The following is a 17,375-nucleotide window of genomic DNA, read 5'->3' on the forward strand; positions in this document are numbered from 1 at the left end:
TCTCACAAGTGTCACAACGGAGAAGAAGGGATTTTTTTGGGCCTTTAGGCCTAGAGTCCTGTCTCTAGGTGCCACATTTGTTTTGAAATTTCCGGCAAAATGTTATGTTGCTTCTGCTGGTAAAAATTTTCTTTCTTGAGCCTAAACAATTGTTGGAATTTATTGTGACCAGAGAAGGGTGGAGGTGGGGGTGGGTGGGTCATAATTGGACCTATTGTTCCTCCAACAGAATAATGTGAACTGGCTGCTGGCTTTCTTTTTTTTCCTTTCCCATTGAATAATATATATATATATTTTTTCTTCTAATTTTTACTTATTTTGGCTCTACATTTATTTACTTATTTAAAAAATATCTTGCCCGCATAAACCTAAGCGGTTTACAAAATACAATCATAAATATGGCATGTGGACTAAATTACATTTTATGGATGTGGGGGTTTTTTCTTCTTTGTACAAGATACCTATTTTTTTGTGAATCTGTAATCAAGTATGTTAATGCTTGCTGGATTTATGAAAAAAAAATCGATAAATTAAAAAAAATTAAGCCGCAACGGTATTAAGTATGAGTTGCACTTAAGTCTATTGTCTTTAACTCGGAGACAGCCTGTATTGTCTCTTGCATTGTGAACCGCTCTGAACTGTTTGTGGTATTGCGGTATACAAAAATAAAGTTATTATTATTATTATTGAAAGAAACAGCATTCATCACATTAAAGAAGCAATACTATTCTGCGTTTCTGAAGATTTTAGTTTAAAACATTAAGATTGGCATCTTTTGTGTTAAACTGAAAAAAAGGTTGTAAACTTTCTGTAAGCAGTTTCTGTTTGACTAGTGCTAAATTGGATAAATAAAGCTGTACCACTCTGCCCTTGGAAATCTTTTATAGGGCTCAAATGTTTGGTGACTTAGAATTCGGTTTATTATAGCCCCACCTTTTGATTGTATAGAAGGTAGCACGTGCCTGTAATCCAAACTGATGCAGTGGTATAAAAAGCTTTTGGAGCTATGTACACAGGAGCAAGAGAGGAGGACCAAAGCCAAGAATTTGTCAGGTTAATATGCAGTCCTCTTTGGCCCTCGTTAACATCAAGGGCACGGCATGGGCATGGGCATGGGATTCTGAGAACGATCAAGAGCTTCTACCTCTCCTGGGATGGAAATGTGTTCAAAAGTCTGAAGAGATATATCCTCTCGCAAATAAAATCACAGTGCTGTCGAGTAAAAAGGTTCTTTTAATCCTTTAAAGAAGGCATGGTTCATAATCGTGTGTAAATATTTGTTGTTAGCCGAATAGGCTTCAAAAAACCAAGGAATTTACCAATAATTGCTGAAAGTTTGTTGCATTTTCATATGATTTTTGGTATTTTTGAACGTTTTGGATGTGGGGATGTTATTGATATTTTGTTTCCCTTATTATTATTGTTTTTTTTTTTGGGGGGGGGGCGGGGTGTTGGTTTTTTTTTTTTGGTTTTTTTAACACCCTTACATCTTTTTTTGTTCCCACACCGGATGCATGTTGCACTTTATATTTATTACATCAAGGTTAAGCGTACAAAATTGAGGGTATTATGATGTATGGGGCAGGATTTATTTAGACCTCCGTCTAAGTGCTAGGCACTTATGAATACCTGCCCGGGGCTTTTGGTTACTCGTGGGGACGATTGAGCCCGTCTTGAAACCCCTTATTTAATTTTTGAGTGTGTTTATTGATCGAGCCTGAAGTGCAACTTACGTTACGGTGGTGGTTCAACGAAGAAAACAATTTACCAATTATTTTGTATTTGTGTTATAATTAGCTACACATGCTGTGTTCAGTTTTTGCTTGGCTTTAATCTGGAAGTGGCTCAGAGGACAACAAAAGTCATTTCAGATGAAAGTTTCAAGTTTCAAGTTTATTAGATGATTTGATAAATCGCTTAATCAAATATTCTAAGCGATGTACACTTTAAATTTAACAATTAGTAAATATAAAAAAAGAACAAACAATACAGTACTTACAATTATTAAATAATGGGTAAGAACTCATGATTATTAACATTGATAATCGGGAAGGAAGGGAAGAAATACAATTCATAAAGTAAAGAAGAAACATTGATGGAAAACACATAAGGGAATAATTAACACAGGTTTCATATATGTACACCCAAAAGTGTGTCATCGTTGAAATACAGATACAAGAATCTTTATCTGAAATCCTTGGGACCAATAATATTTTGGCTTTTGAAATTTTTCAGATTATGGAATAATAATGTTAGAAGGCAGACCGTAAAAATTTCCCAGCAAACATTTCAGCCATTGTACAGATACACCATGATCAACCTTCTTCAATACCTAAACCTTATGTGCCTTGGACAGAGAGAAACACTTCATTTTCTGCTTTTCACTGCCATCCTGAGTGGAATCTGCAGCCCTTTACCATTTTTCCAGCCCTCTGACTTGAATTGTGCAGAGAACAGGAGAAACGCATGCACTTACATTGTTTCAGCATGTGTCACATTAGGGAAATTTCGTACTTTGGTTTGCATCAAATTTTGGTTTTTGGAATTTCAGATAAAGGATATTGTACCTGTACTACCTCAAAAATATTGACAAGAAGCAAATCTTTTCCATAGCTGGGGTTTAAATATCAGTCCTTGAATATGCATATGAAGTTTGCATGCCCACCATCTCAACTATAGTTATTTTAATTAAAAATTTCCATACTGCTAGGGTTAAGAAGATCATGGTGGATGACCATGTAATTATGCACAAATCATACAAAAGCATAAAAACTTCAAAAGAGAATAGAATGGTATGTGTAAAACTAACTCCTGACAGAACACTCATACTTAAGTATAAAAATACAAAACTCCAAATTCCAGTTGGAAAACATCAATGGATGTCCCCCATCCCTTGAGTCCTGTGCCTTTATTTTTAAATTTTGTTTAAAAATTTTTTTTTTACCAAAGAGCCTTCTGCCTTTGAGATTATTCCACAAAATTAGTTCTAAATAGAAGAAATGAACATAAGTTCTCCCCTTTCAAAAACATATTGGGAGGCATGACCATCCTATGTCCAGGCATAGCTCTCAGAATCCTACTAGGTATATGATAGCCATTGATGCTAGATATAGTAGAACTTTGTCATAGTAAGTCCTATGAATTAGAATTTAAAATGGCCCAAACCATTTTATAATGGATAAGAAGCTAGTGATGGTGTAGATACAGCAGTTTAATGTGGTCATATGTGTGAAGAGTACCCAAGAAAAAACCAAAACAAAAACTGCAGACCTTATACAAGATACAGGCACTGTTTATTGCAATATAAGTAAAAAAAGGAAATATACAACCTTTTAACCAACCAAGGGACCTGACACAGTCCGTGTTTCGGACAATACACCTTCTTCAAGGGTCCATGGTAGATAAGGTATTGGATCAAACAGCAATAAAACGCAAAAAACAAGGGTCCATGGTGGATAAGGTATTGGATCAAACAGCAATAAAACGCAAAAAACAAATCAAGTGCCTCTGCATCAAGCATCGTACTCACAGAGGCACTTGATTTGTTTTTTGCGTTTTATTGCTGTTTGTTAGAATACCTTATCCACCATGGACCCCTGAAGAAGGTGTGTTGTCCAAAACACGGACCGTGTCGGGTCCCTTGGTTGGTTATAAGGTTGTATATTTCCTTTTTTTACTTATATTGCAATAAACAGTGCCTGTATCTTGTATATGGTCTGCAGTTTTCGTTTTGGTTTTTGCTTGCTGTTTGGTTTGCTGCAAGTTTTGTTGGATTTTTCTTCTTTCCAAGAGTACCCAAGAACCATATAGCAGTGTTTTGCAAGGTCTGCAGTCTTCACCAATTAGACAAAGCTGTACCAGCATAAAAAACATTGCCATAATCAACATAAGATATCAAGGGTGCATGAATTACGAGTACATACGGAATGATGCCTCATCAAAAAGATGTCTTCCTGATCATAGATGGCACAGTGTAAAGAAACCTCAGCTGCAGAACTGTTCTTCAAATGAAAGCTAGTAATTGGTTACATTTCCCAAATATACACGCTTAAATATCGACTAGTATTACCAACCTTCTCAACAGGACTGGTGCTAAATCAGGTCCAGCGGCATGACCTGAAATCCAGCAAGTCTTTGAATGGCTTGAAGGTCATCAACTAGTGTTAAAGACAGAAACAGCAACTAGACATTTCTGCAGTAAGGACCTTAGTTTCTAGTAAGATAGGCGCATATCTCATGGTCTTGGCTAACCAAGGCTAATGGACTCAAATGTTGAACAGGATCGATGACGATGCAGACCCCTGTGGAACCCCACATTTTAGGGGATAATGCTTAGACTAATGTCCTTAGAATCTGCTTCAATACTATACACCTAATTCCTATGGACTGCAATTAAGTCAAGAAGGCTGATTATTTAGATGAGAAACAGCGACCAGGTCTCAAGATACTGGCAGAGCAATTTTGACCATCCATCTAGAATACTATACACCTTGGTAAGGAAAGCTGCTAGAATTGTTTCCATAGTATACCCTGTTTGAAAACCAAGTTACCTCAAATGTAATGCATTAGCCATCTCAACTGATGAATCGCCACCTTCTCTGCCACTTCAGGTATGGAAAAAAAATATTGAAATTAGTTCTATAACTGGAAAGAGCCAAAGGATCTATTGATGCTTTAAATATAGAGCTATCCAAAGCATGTTTCTAAATTTAAAAATACCATTCTGATGGTAAGGCTTTGGATAAACAACCTATGGATGGTAGCTTAATCCACATTGATGGAATGGAGCCTAATGGACAATAAGTGACATTCTTAGATATCAATTTAGAAAATGTGGTCAAAGAGCTCAGCTGGAAACTATGCAAATCCCTCTAATTCTTATTAAGGAAGTCCTGAAAAATGTGATTGATCAATATTACCTCTACTTTAGAAAAAGAGTCTCTGGGTGGGGGGTGGGGGTGGTAGACTTAGAAGCAATGTCAGGATGAAATATTTTCCATGGAAGATAAATGCATAAAACAACCTCCCAATAGAGGTTATGGAGAAGCACAATAACAGAATTCAAAAATAGCCTGTGTTTAAAGAGAAAGGAAAGCCAGCTGCTTGGGTTTGTGACATTGCACCAGTAATGAACTTGGGCCGCCTGGTTAGCCCTAATGATATTCTACAAATGTTTTTTTGCAACTAACCTTCAAGCTGCTCACATATATCCAGGATGCAAAGTCTTACCAGGCGGTATTGCCTGTGGTGTAGAGGGTCTGAGTGATTCATACTGAGTGTATTGTTTACTGCTGTTTCCAGACTACTAGGACTTGGTGAGTGTGCATTGTGATCTGTCCTTGCTCCCAGGAAAGAGAATCAGATTATTATTTTTTTTTAATAGGATTGTTCTCCTCTTTGACTGGGTTGTCAAAGATGACCGATGAACATACTAAATCATATTTTTGTCAAGGTTATGGGTATAGACATGTTTTTACGATCTAAGAAGAGAGGGGAAATCCTTTCTTCTTATGTCCTCAGTGGCCGCTTCGTTTCACATTTGGTAAAAGCTCACTAAAGTTGTAAAGGTGGACTTCACCACCACTTGCTTCCTTTTAGTTACAGATGCCTGCCTGCTGCAATGTTACAAGGACATAGTACCCTTGGCATCACTAGTGGTAAAAAATGTCTCTCTGACCTGTTGGCTTGTATCATCCTGTTTGTATAAAATATCAAAGCTGGAGGTTTTTGTGTGTGAATTTTTTATTCCCTGAGTTCTCTCCATTCTCCTTTTGAATTCCCAGCTCAGTTGGGAAATCATCTGAGCTAAGGCATCTTTGACATCTATGTTTCTTAAAGCCTCTCTCTGCTTCAATTTGTGGCAGTCCAAAGGATAAGGACTATAGAAGGTGAACATGGTGCACACAGCACCTGTGCATTACCGATTGTATTCCTCCTGTCTCTCACACTGAGCAAAACTACAGATGGGGCACACAGCAGCTGCCCTGAAATGTTCATATGCATACATGATGTCTGATCCTACTGGCACAAGTTTTTAGAAATCTCATCCTGGGGGAGAGACCCTGTCTTTTTTTTTTTTCTCTCTCTTGCACCATAGCCTTAATTCTTTAGTGGGTATGAGTACCTAGAGAAGAAAAGGAATGAGCTGTAGTAGTTACTACTATCACTTTCTATAGCATTGTCAATACATCTGAGACTATCTTTAGGGAGCTCTGCTTTTTTTTTTTCCATTGGACCAAATGGCGTGAGGTACTGGTTCAGGAATGAAATTGAACACAGAAGGAAGCACCACGTTAAATGTGACCATTTCTAGGAGAAGTTGACTTACCATATTTACTCAAATATAAACCTATCTGACTATATTGGAGAACATTCTTCCCCTAAAACAGGGGTGTCAAAGTCCCTCCTTGAGGGCCGCAATCCAGTCGGGTTTTCAGGATGTCCCCAAAGAATATGCATGAGATCTATTTGCATACAATGACAGCAGTGCATGCAAATAGATCTCATGCATATTCATTGGGGAAATCCTGAAAACCCGACTGGATTGCGGCCCTCAAGGAGGGACTTTGACACCCCTGCCTTAAAATAAGAGGGGAAAAAATCTTAACTGGAATATAACCATAGAAACTTGCAGCGGCAGTTTTTTTTGTGGTTTTGTTTTTACTACGGAGACTGCAGGGTAAGAGCGTAGAAGGATTGCTTCTGTCCCGCCTCACCGCTGAACCACCAGGGACCTAAGGTAGGCTTGCAGGGGAACCGGGTGGAAGGCTGGTTAGTTGAAGAGGCAAAGTCACTGGGAGGGAGGGATCGATCGGTAGCTCTGGCTCCCTGCAGCCCTGGAGGCTTGCTGTGAGTCTAAGAGGGGATGACTAGATGGGACTCAAATATAAACAGGGCCATTTTCTGGTCTCAAAATCCCCTTTTATATTTAAGTATATCCAGTAAGCCATCAGATACAAAATGAAGTTTTAATGAATTCTATTAGATCAAACAATTTGTAATACAACAGTGCAACGACACTCAATATTTGGATCTGCTACTTTAGAGCTCTTTTTGCAAAGCCCCAGTAGCGAATCCTAGCATGCCAAATGTGATGCAGCCCATAGGAATTGAATGATTTGCGTTGCATTTGCTGCGTAGGAATCGCTACCATGTCTTTGTAAAAGGGGCCCTTAGTCACCTTTTTCCCTGAGACTCTTTTACAAGGAAGGCACTTTATTTAGATTTGGATCACATCTTTTCATTGCTGGCAGCCTTTATGGCAGTTGATGTGATATTTGATCTTGAAGAAAATTAAATTGGAGATTCTTGTTTTATTTTGTTTAATGTATGTTAAATGATATTATTTATGTTTTATTGTGAGCTGCTTAGGATTGAAACGGATTATAAATAAATAAACTTCTGAGCTCTGTTTTTTTTTTTTTTTGTTGTTTTTTTCCAGAACGGTCGCTTGGTTGGAGATGCAGAGTTAGAGAGACAGAAATACCAAGAGCTGAAATTGAACGGGCCTCAGGTAAGAGGAGAAGGGAGATCTTGCTGTTCTGTAAATAGACAGGGCCCAGATCAGTGAGCTGCTCAATTATCATAGCATACTACAGAACTGGTACTTGCGATGCAAAATAAGCAAAACCCATTTGGGAGAGAGGGTTAAAGGCTGGTGAAACAATGATTCCACTGCCGTGATGCCGGAAGTCCGACAATACTAAAGAAATTGTGTGTGGTGCTGGTGGTGCAGTGTGTGGTTTGATTTTCACTGATGAATCTGCAGTGAACTTTGTACATCTCTTATGCACACAGCAGGACTCGTGCAGGGCAGCTTGCGAGATTAAAAGGCTTTGAAAAGCAGCTTCCTCTTCTGCCCTGATTCAGTATTTCAGTTACAAAGGTGAAGTTAGAGACATGACTTGGCAAAGAAAATTACAAAACTCTTAACTGTGCTAAATGAAATAGGCATAATATTGTATATCCTTTATACCATGTTATTATATGGGAGTCAACAGCTGCTGTTTAGCTGAGAAACACAGAAAAGTGAGATGCTTCACTACTGCAAAAACTCTAGAAACTTTATAGATCACTAGTCATTAAGCCTGTTACATTAACGGGTGCTAGAATATATGTATTTCTGTCTCTCTCCCTCCCACTGTCTCTCTCCCTCTCCCTCTTTCTCTGTCTTTCTGTCCCTCTCCCTGCCCCTGTGTCTTTCTTCCTTTCTTTCTGTCTTCTTCCCTCCTGCTGTCTGTCATTCTTTCCCTGCATTTCCCTGTGCAGCTGCAATGACATTTCCCTCCCCCTCCAGGTCCCTGTGCAGCAGTAGCAGCATTTTCCCCCACCCCCCTTCCCAGATGCTAAATGGGTAGGAGAGAGAGAGAGGAACAGATGTATAATGGGGAGGGGAGAGAGGAACACGCATGAGGAAGGGGGCAAGAGGAACAGACGCTGCATGAGGAAGGGGACGAGAGGAACAGACGCTGCATGGGGAGGGGGCGAGAGAGGAACATGGAAGGAAGTGAAGGGAGGAGCAGACGCTGCATGTTAGTGGGTAGTAGAGAGAGGGGAGAAGACTCGGAAGGAAAGAGACAAGAGGTAGAAAACAAATTGTGAAGGAAGAGCAGAAAAGAAAAGGAAGGGAAAGGAAGGAGAGATAACCAGAGCATTGGGGGAGGAGACAGATACCAAATCTGAAGGGAGGAAAGAAGGCGAGAGATGCTAAAAACCACCTGAGGGATGGAGAGATTGAAGGGAAGAAGATGGGTGCCAGACCAATTGGGGGGGAGGAGGGAGAGGCAGAGAAAAGGCAGACAGTGGATAGAAGGAAGAGAATGATGAGAAGATGAGGAAAGCAGAAACCAGACAACAAAGATAGAAAAAAATTTCTATTTCTTTTCTTTTTTCTTTTTTTGCTTTAAGATAAAGTTCAGTGTTCAGTATAAAACTATTTGAGGCTTCTGTGGATGGAATCAAATGTTACAGGGTGGGGACAGGGACCAAGCTTACAGGGACAAATTTTATTCCCCATGTCATTCTCTAATAAGGACCTCTTTCTTAAATAAATGTCATCATTCACCACCTTCAAATAAAATGCAAAAGTGGTATTGTTAAAAAAAAAAAAAAATTTTCAATCGAGGCTTTTACGCCCTTTGAAGTCTGTGTTAACCAGTTCTAATTTTTGTCTGATTTCTCCACATTTTGACTATTGTAATTCCTTGCTAATGGGTGTCCCAAAGAAATATTTGTGTTCAGAACTATGGCAAGGTTAATAACTGGAACTTCTAGATTTGAACACATCACTTCTGTTCTTAAATAATTGCACGGGTTACCGATTGAATATCGTATTTGTTATAAATTATTGCTACTTGGTTTTGAAACATTGGCTGGAAGGAAGTCTCCAGTTTTGTTACTCCCTTTGTATTTATCGACCAACACGGAACTTATGTTCCTTGAGCAGTAATGCCCTGGTAGTCCCATCTGTTCATGAGAAATCTATGTTCTACATGCATGGACCAGTTTTAATGTATTTGTTATAAATTATGAATGTTTGTTGGAATCCACGTGGAAATGTTGCTAGAGCAGAATATATTTTTTAGATATGTATGCATCCATTGTAGGCAAATCTCATGCATATTTATTGTGGAAGTCTTGAAAATACATCTAAATTTGTGACCCTCGAGTACCATGGATTGGTTTCCCACACCTGCTCTATAATAACCCACAGATTCTATACATATTTGAGGTTTCTAAAGTGTTTTTTGCAGGAACACGCAGGTCTCACAAACCTCAGTGTTGAGCTTTCCTAGCCTACACACCCAGACAACTCTTCCCACACCTGAATATTTGTTTTGGTTTCTAGATTATGTGTAGTCTAGCCCATTAGATAACTTAACTTTTCTGGTTGCATTCTGTACTCGTGCTGTTGAAAATCACTTTGCATGTTTACATTTACTGCAAAAAGAATATGGTATGATTCTCAGGATGTGTACACTGGGGTTGGCGCTCCTAAAAGACTTATTAAACTGATCCAGAATACAGTAGTACTGTTCTGACAGTTGAATATTTTTACTTGGACTTCAACTGTCACTTCTAATGTTTATTTTTCTTTTTACATTTCTATATTTTGTTTAATTCTTAAAATTATATTTGTATCTAATTTAGTTGGGGTTTTTTCCCCATTACATTATTATTTTGGATTGTACATTTTGCTTTAAAAGTATGGTATTGAGAGTTTAATGTATTCTTGTTAGGATGCTTCATATCTTATTTTTTTCCTCTATTTTTATTTACCTCTCTATTATTTACTAATTTGTTTGTTCTCAGGTACTTTAGTTAGATTGTGAGCCTTCGGGACAGTAAGGGAATTTCAAAGTACCTATCTTATCTTATTGCATCCTTAATGTATCTTTTCTGTAAACCGCTTCGAACCTAACGGATTAGCGGTATATAACAAATAAAATTACATTACATTACTTGAAAATACTGTGTGAGCTAATGAAACACATTTTCCATGCTTTATTTTAGGAAAGGAATCACATAGTGTACAGTACACTTCCCAGGATGCAGGACCCAGGGCACATTGTTGAGGAGACGTACACCATGGAAGAGGACCCTGAAGGTGCTATGTCGGTGGTTTCTGTTGAGACATCAGATGACGGCACAACTCGACGCACAGAAACCACAGTGAGTGTAGCCAGGAGCAGTCTCTTAATCCTTTCCAATCTGCTTCTATTGTGTCTTCTAATCGCCGTTTGCCTTGAACACCAGGCATAACTTCAGTTAGGCCCAGTCTTCAAATCATATTAGTGCAACGTAAACATAACGAGTGTTTACACTTCTCTGTATTTCATAATTAGCGGATTAGCTTGCTTGTTAGGCTCTGTGTGCATGTGACAGGTATGTCTGGCATCATAAATAGGAAGTGGTGACTTTTTTTCTTTTTTTTTCTGGTTTCTTCTGCAACCAGGTAAAGAAAGTGGTGAAGACTGTTACGACACGCACCATCCAGGTCCCAGTTGGTCCAGATGGTCTCCCGATGGAAAATTCTTCTGTGTCTGGCAATTACGTTCAAACCCTGGGTCGTAACTACCGCACAAATGGTGGTGAGGGTGTTGGAGTAGGGTATGTGGGCCCACCAGGCACATCTACTGTGCCCCGGAATTACCACTATGATGATGGTTACAGACGCCACTATGAGGACAGTAGCTACGCTGGCAGCGAGAATAACTATGGCAGCCTGTCTCGTGTTACCCGCATTGATGAGCGCTATCGTCCACCCATGGATGGTTACCGTGCCCACAGCAGACAAGATATGTATGGCCCCCAGCCCCAAGTACGTGGCGGCGGCAGTAATGCCAACCTAGATCGCTTTCACCCAGAGCCGTATGGATTGGAGGATGACCAGCGGAGCCTCGGCTACGATGACATAGATTATGGCCTGGGCTCAGACTACGGCACTGCACGGCGAGGAGGCACACCCTCTGACCCCAGAAGACGACTCAGGTACAGTTGTAGTGCTTCATATAATATGTAGGCTCTGTTTCTGTTACCTATTATGCCCCCCTGCCTTATAGAGACTATAATTATTTTGATCATTTGGGGCTCCATTTCTTTCCCAAGAACCTAGGCTTAGGTAGTACTTCACACGTACAAATTTCTGATTTCATTGGGGAAGATGCTTGATTAGTTGTCATCATAGATCATAAGAGAATTTTGTCTCCTTGGTAGCTGGTTTCCATAGTAGAGCCCAACTCGGGGGTATTGGTGACCCTAGTAGTTTTTGATTCTTTAGTATGTGTAGGTATATTGTTTTGAGCTCATCCTAACAGCCTCCAAGGATTACAGTTTAAGATTTGTTGTAACACCTTTACTGAGTAGCAGATCTAGGTGGTTTACACTCTTTAACATTAATTAAAAGGAGAAAGAAAAAGGAACCACAAAATAGGAAAGATATAGCAAGTTGAAGCACTCGGAAACCTGGGGAGGTAAAGAAAAGGAAAAGAGGGAGGGAGGGTGGGGAGAATGAGAGAAAAATAGGGTATTATGAGTTAGGAATGCTGCAGTTCTAATGTCCTGTGGCTTCTGGATGTGAATTTAATGTACAAAAGTGTAAGGCATTATGTGGGGTTGTGCCTCAGTTAATTTTTTTCCCCTAAGTTTCACCCCCCAGTAAGAGGAGATACTGCCTGGTACAGCTTGAAATGTACAAATGCCACAATAAATTAAAAAACCCTATCTCCAAGTTAGTTCTCCTCCTCCTCTTCCTCAACCCAAGAATATATCATATGGCTTGTTTGACAGGAATAAACCTTACTCTTAAGCCCTCTCAGGTCAATGGTTAATGCTATTAGAACTTGCAATATGCAAAGAGTGTCCTTCTGGAGCCTGTAAGCTGTAATAAACACAGACAGCAAATTGAGGTATTTAAAAGGTTTTTAAATAGACCAGTGGTGCCAAACACATTTGCTATTTCTTTGATTGCAACTTCGTGGTGATTATAAAGTCTACACCCCCTTGAACATTTTTCACATTTTGTTCTGTGCATCAGACTTGCTTACATTTACCTCCGGTTTTATTCCATTCTTCAACACATGGTGGTACTCCACACCTTTCAGGGAATAGTGTATTAACAGAAGGGAGAGGTACAGCATATACAAGATCAAGTTTATTTAAAATTTTGTTTAATCGCCCTATCATATATTCAGGGCGATGTACAATTCTAAAAATATTTTATAACAATACACAGGGAAACAAAAAGTTCATATAACAAATACGTGACTTTCAAAACAGACGAGACCAGTAGGGTAAATAGGATAGAAATACAATAATTAAAGGCAGATGAGACAATCCAGGAAAATTACAAGAGGAGGGATTTTTGTTTTGTTTTTAAAAAAGGATGGATATATTTAAACCCCCCCCCAAAAAAAAAACAAAAACCTCCAAAGCTAAAATGTGCCAGCTGTGCAAGTCTCAACCCTATGAATCGGTATTTAATGAAAGCACTTTTGATAGCAATTAGAGGTGTGAGTCTATTGGACTAGTTCTCTGCTAATTCTGCATAACTGTTTGTCGGAACAGTCGTCTTGAGATCCTTAGAGACGTGTTAGACAGCAGTCTCCAAGTCTTGCTAGAGATTTTTGATTGACTGCTTAGGGACATTTAGCTTTCTGTTCCTGTGCTTTGGGCCATCATACTTAGAGATGAACATCCTCTCCCCATACAACTTTCCTTGCAGAGGGCAGAATGCTTTTCTCAAGGACAATTCTTCATTCCTTAGCATCAGCAGCAGACAAATCCAGAGACTAGCGGGTTGTGCCCATCTACTCATGCCAGCAGGTAGAGCTAGAGTTCGGACTTTGCACTCTGGCTTATTTGATGTCAAGCCTCCTGGTCAATTAGTATACTGTGCTGATATGAGCGCCTGCTTTCTGCTGCTTTGCTCCTTTGAGCTGAGAGGTGCCAGCTTTAGGGGTTACACCTGGTCACCCCAGGTCCCTATTCCACCCTCCTAGTGCATTGACGTGCAGATTCTCTTCCCATATATAAAACACAGAAGGAAGACTGCACTTTGTTAGATAGAAGCCTCAACAGCTCCCTGTGCTGCCAACAGGACAGCTGTGGCGACAACCCCAAGGCTTTGCCACAAATTGGGTAAGTGACCCTACTCTCCTTCCCTGGAGTTCTGCATGTATTCTTCATGCTTTTTTGATGCATATATTATCCCAGGACAAGCAGGCAGCATATTCTCACATATGGGTGATGTCACCCGTGGAGCCCATGTTATTGCTCAACCGCAGTCAGAGTCTGACTACCAAGTGAAAGTGGGTATTGTGCTCAGAAGTGGGCTCTGTATCCCCTGTTTCCCTTCCTCTTTCATGGGTGGATCGGGCAGAATTAGGAGTTGGATGCTCATGGGCCAAATCTAGAAGTAGAGGAGGTGGTGGCCCAAGAAGCTGATGAGCCCATGGCAGTGAGGGTTTTCATAGGGAGGAGCTTCTTTCGCTTATTTCCAAGGCGCTACAAACGCCTTACCACGGCTAATCTGAAAATGGCCAGCACTCCTAAGGCTTCCCAGTGCATAAAAACCCTGGATTTGGGATTACAAGTAGCTAAGGCTATGGTGTGCCTTTACCTGGTTTCTCAGAAAGAGCTAGAAAAGTTTAAACTCTGCTACAAAGGATATTCAAGGACTTTGTACGTCTTTTACACCCATCCCCAGATCTATGCCTTTTCACAGCTTTGTCCCAGAGTTCTTCCAGCTCCTCAGTGCTCATGATACACTTTGTTTTGAAATGCACTACCCAGTTGTGGGCAGAGGGAACCAATTGAACTGACAAATTTTAACCTTTCATCAAGTGATAAAGGTATGGGCATTTGTGCAGCCAAACTAATCCATGGTTGGGGTTTTTTTTATGCTTCATTTTCTGAGGATTGCTGGGGTAAGATGTGTGGATACATGACCAAAGTTCTTTAGTGCATTAGTGCATTTTACACTTCTCCCCCCGTATTCGCTGTGATAGGGGGGTTAACAAAACCGCAAATACTGAAAAACCGTGAATAACTATTTTATATGTTGTTTGCTGTTTTCTATTAAAAACCTTCGTGAATATGGTGAAACCACAAATAACATGGTGGGAGACCTGGCCTGCTCCTGAAGGAGAGTGCCGGGAATCGGCGATTTTCTCTGTAAACGCTTGGAATCAGCGATTTCTCTATGCAAGCTGATGTAATTTGGGGGGAGGAGCCAGCAAGCTAAAAACCGTGAATAATCAAAACCGCGAATACAAGTGTATTTCCCGGCTATAAGGCAACAAAAGGTGAGCTTTTGATGGAGGGTGTAGACTTTCTATAGCCATAACATCCTCAGACATATTCAGTCTCTCTTCAGTATGAACATTACAAAAATAACTTTGCTGCAATAACAATGCCATTCTTTTGTGTGTTTTTCTTTTGCTACAACGGCTGGTTTTGTTCACGCTTTTTATCAGTGGGACTGGGAATGCCCCAGGTGATTACAGCTTTTTTTATTCTCCAAGTTTGGCATGATCAAAGTGCTTTTCTGGTACAGTGATGGTGCTTGCAGTTTGCACTGCTTGGTGTGCTGCCTTATTGTGAATTTCTGTATTCAGGCCTGTTGACATCAGCATGTCATGTGTAATTGTTTCCAGTTCAGTGCTATACAATCTGCATTTCTCTGTTTTGCCAGGTTTTATCCCTCTGTTTGCTGTGAACCATCTTGTTTGTACTCCACCGTCTCGTACTGCAGTTATTGATCTCATGTCCCCGCACTTCTGGCACATTTGACATTTGTTTTCTTTATGGATGCAGTGAGGATTTTTCTTCTGCAGATTTTGCTGGTTGATTATCCCTCATTCTGTTCATTGGAATGCTGGTCTTAAGTTTTAAGTATGGAGACGGGCTGTTTATTTTCATACTTCACAGCACTTTTGAGTATTTTGTTGTGCCAATGCCTGGAGACCTATGGTGGTAGCTCTTTGTATGATGTATTTCTGTAAATATCATGTGGCCTTCGGTCCTGATATGCTAGTTTTTATGGATTTGCTGGTGGGCATTGAATTAACTCCCTACACTTATTTTAAACTTCCAATTGATCTGAGGTCTTTGATCAGCTTTATTTCTAAACCACATGAGAGCAAATCGACAAAATGTTTAATCCTTCATAAAGGCCCTCTAAAGTGGGGTACTTATATGAAAGTATGGGAATTGAAAGTTGGTTGCTTTGCATCTTATTCCACGTTGTTAATACATATCAGCTTCTCTCCTTTGGTAACCTTTTTGATTTTTTCTCTGTTTTATGCTGGATTGTTGCACCTTTGTCTGCTCCTAGCCATTTATTTATAGCTTCCTCTTTGAGTTCTTTTAATCAGGTTTTTAGTTTTCCATTAGGGAAGGTTGTCTTGGCGCATTTGTCAAGCTATATTCTCTGATCAGAGAAACCCTGTGCTGCTTGGAGTTGTTCCACTAAATCTCTTGCTGTATGTCTGACCAGAGGACAATATTGTCAGTAAAACCATGATTTACAGAGCTGCCAAGGGTGAGACTTATCATGCCAAGGAGAAATTTTTATTCAGACTGTAAATCCAGGGCAGCATTAAATGATTTTTTTTTTCTTTGGAAAGAATACAAAGTGGGAAGTAGTTAAGAGTAAATTTTTTTTGAGCTGCAAATTGTCTTCCATCCATTAGTGCTTGCAGAGAAGGGACAGGGTTGGGGAAGCAGTAGGAAAGAAGGTATGCTCGGATTTCTTCTTACTGGTTGGTTTCCGTCTCTGAGGTTTGCCTCATGAAAGCAATGATCAAGAAAAGCTCCTGATGAGTGAAAAATGGGGCTCAGTGTGGGAGTGAGAACTTTCAAATATGGCATTCCTAATAAGCAAGATTTGGTATCTCTGCATTTAAGAGGCATCCTGCAGGGGTGTTTTACACCCACAAACACCACCTTTGAGTTCTAAGAATGCTTTACGAGGGGGTGCTGAAAAGTCTGAGCCCAACCAACTTAAATTCTGAGTGTTATTTTGCAACTAGCTGAAGAGAGTTTATTTAATTTTGCAAAGTGCCAATGTGCAGAATCTTAATGCTATGTTTTGACATTGTTTCAGATCATTGATTGAACCATGTCAATGAAAAGTGTGGAATTTTCATGTGTGGAACTCTGAGCCATCATGAAGTTCCTGTTCCAACAGAAGAAACTCCAAATCCATGAATATACGATGAAACATTGAGTGACAAATGCCCGTCATACTCCACAGTGAAGTGATGTGCAAACTTTTAGTAAGGAGATTTCGAGAGCAAAGATGCAGCAAGGTCTGGGAGACTTCAAAATGTCAGCTCCTGAATTTGTTGACCATGTCTAAGACCTGATGTTGGCAGATCACCGAATATTGGCTAAAACAATTGCTGAGACACTACAGATATCCAGGGAATGTGTTGGGTGTATAATTCATGAGCAGCTGGATATGCAAAAGCTGTCTGCCAAGTGGGTGTCCAAATGTTTGAATGCTGATGAGAAATGATCGAGTGGACACACATCCAAGCTCATTTTTCAGTATTTTCAGTAAGCTGATGCCCACTTTTTGGAACGACTAGTTACTACTGATGAAAGTTGGTTAAACCACTATGATCTGAGAAAACAGTACATGTAATGGTGGCACTCAAAGTTCTCCAAAGCCAAGAAAATTCAAGACAGCAGGAAAGGTCATGGCCACAGTGTTTTGGGGTCAGGAAGGTTTTGTAATGACTTATCTTCCAAGGGGCCAAACAGTTAATGCAGAATACTACTGTAACTTGCTGTGTTGATTAAAGGAGGCATTGAAAGAAAAAAAGGAGGGAAGCTGCAGAAAGGAGTTTTTTTTTTTTGCAAGACAGTGT

At 39.9% G+C, this 17,375-nt stretch overlaps 1 protein-coding gene across 8 annotated transcripts in view; it reads left to right on the forward strand.

The window, feature by feature from the left end:
* CTNND1 (catenin delta 1) overlaps positions 1-17,375 on the forward strand; it is a 137,906-nt gene that overhangs the window by 100,258 nt on the left and 20,273 nt on the right. For all 8 annotated transcript variants that reach the window (XM_033919702.1, XM_033919699.1, XM_033919700.1 and 5 more), the window contains 3 exons: positions 7,442-7,513; positions 10,513-10,671; positions 10,955-11,490. In XM_033919702.1, coding sequence (XP_033775593.1) covers positions 7,442-7,513; positions 10,513-10,671; positions 10,955-11,490 — 767 coding nt within the window. The remainder of the gene's footprint in view (positions 1-7,441; positions 7,514-10,512; positions 10,672-10,954; positions 11,491-17,375) is intronic.

The sequence above is a fragment of the Geotrypetes seraphini genome, chromosome 14, assembly GCF_902459505.1.
Source record: "Geotrypetes seraphini chromosome 14, aGeoSer1.1, whole genome shotgun sequence".
Classification (NCBI taxonomy): domain Eukaryota; kingdom Metazoa; phylum Chordata; class Amphibia; order Gymnophiona; family Dermophiidae; genus Geotrypetes; species Geotrypetes seraphini.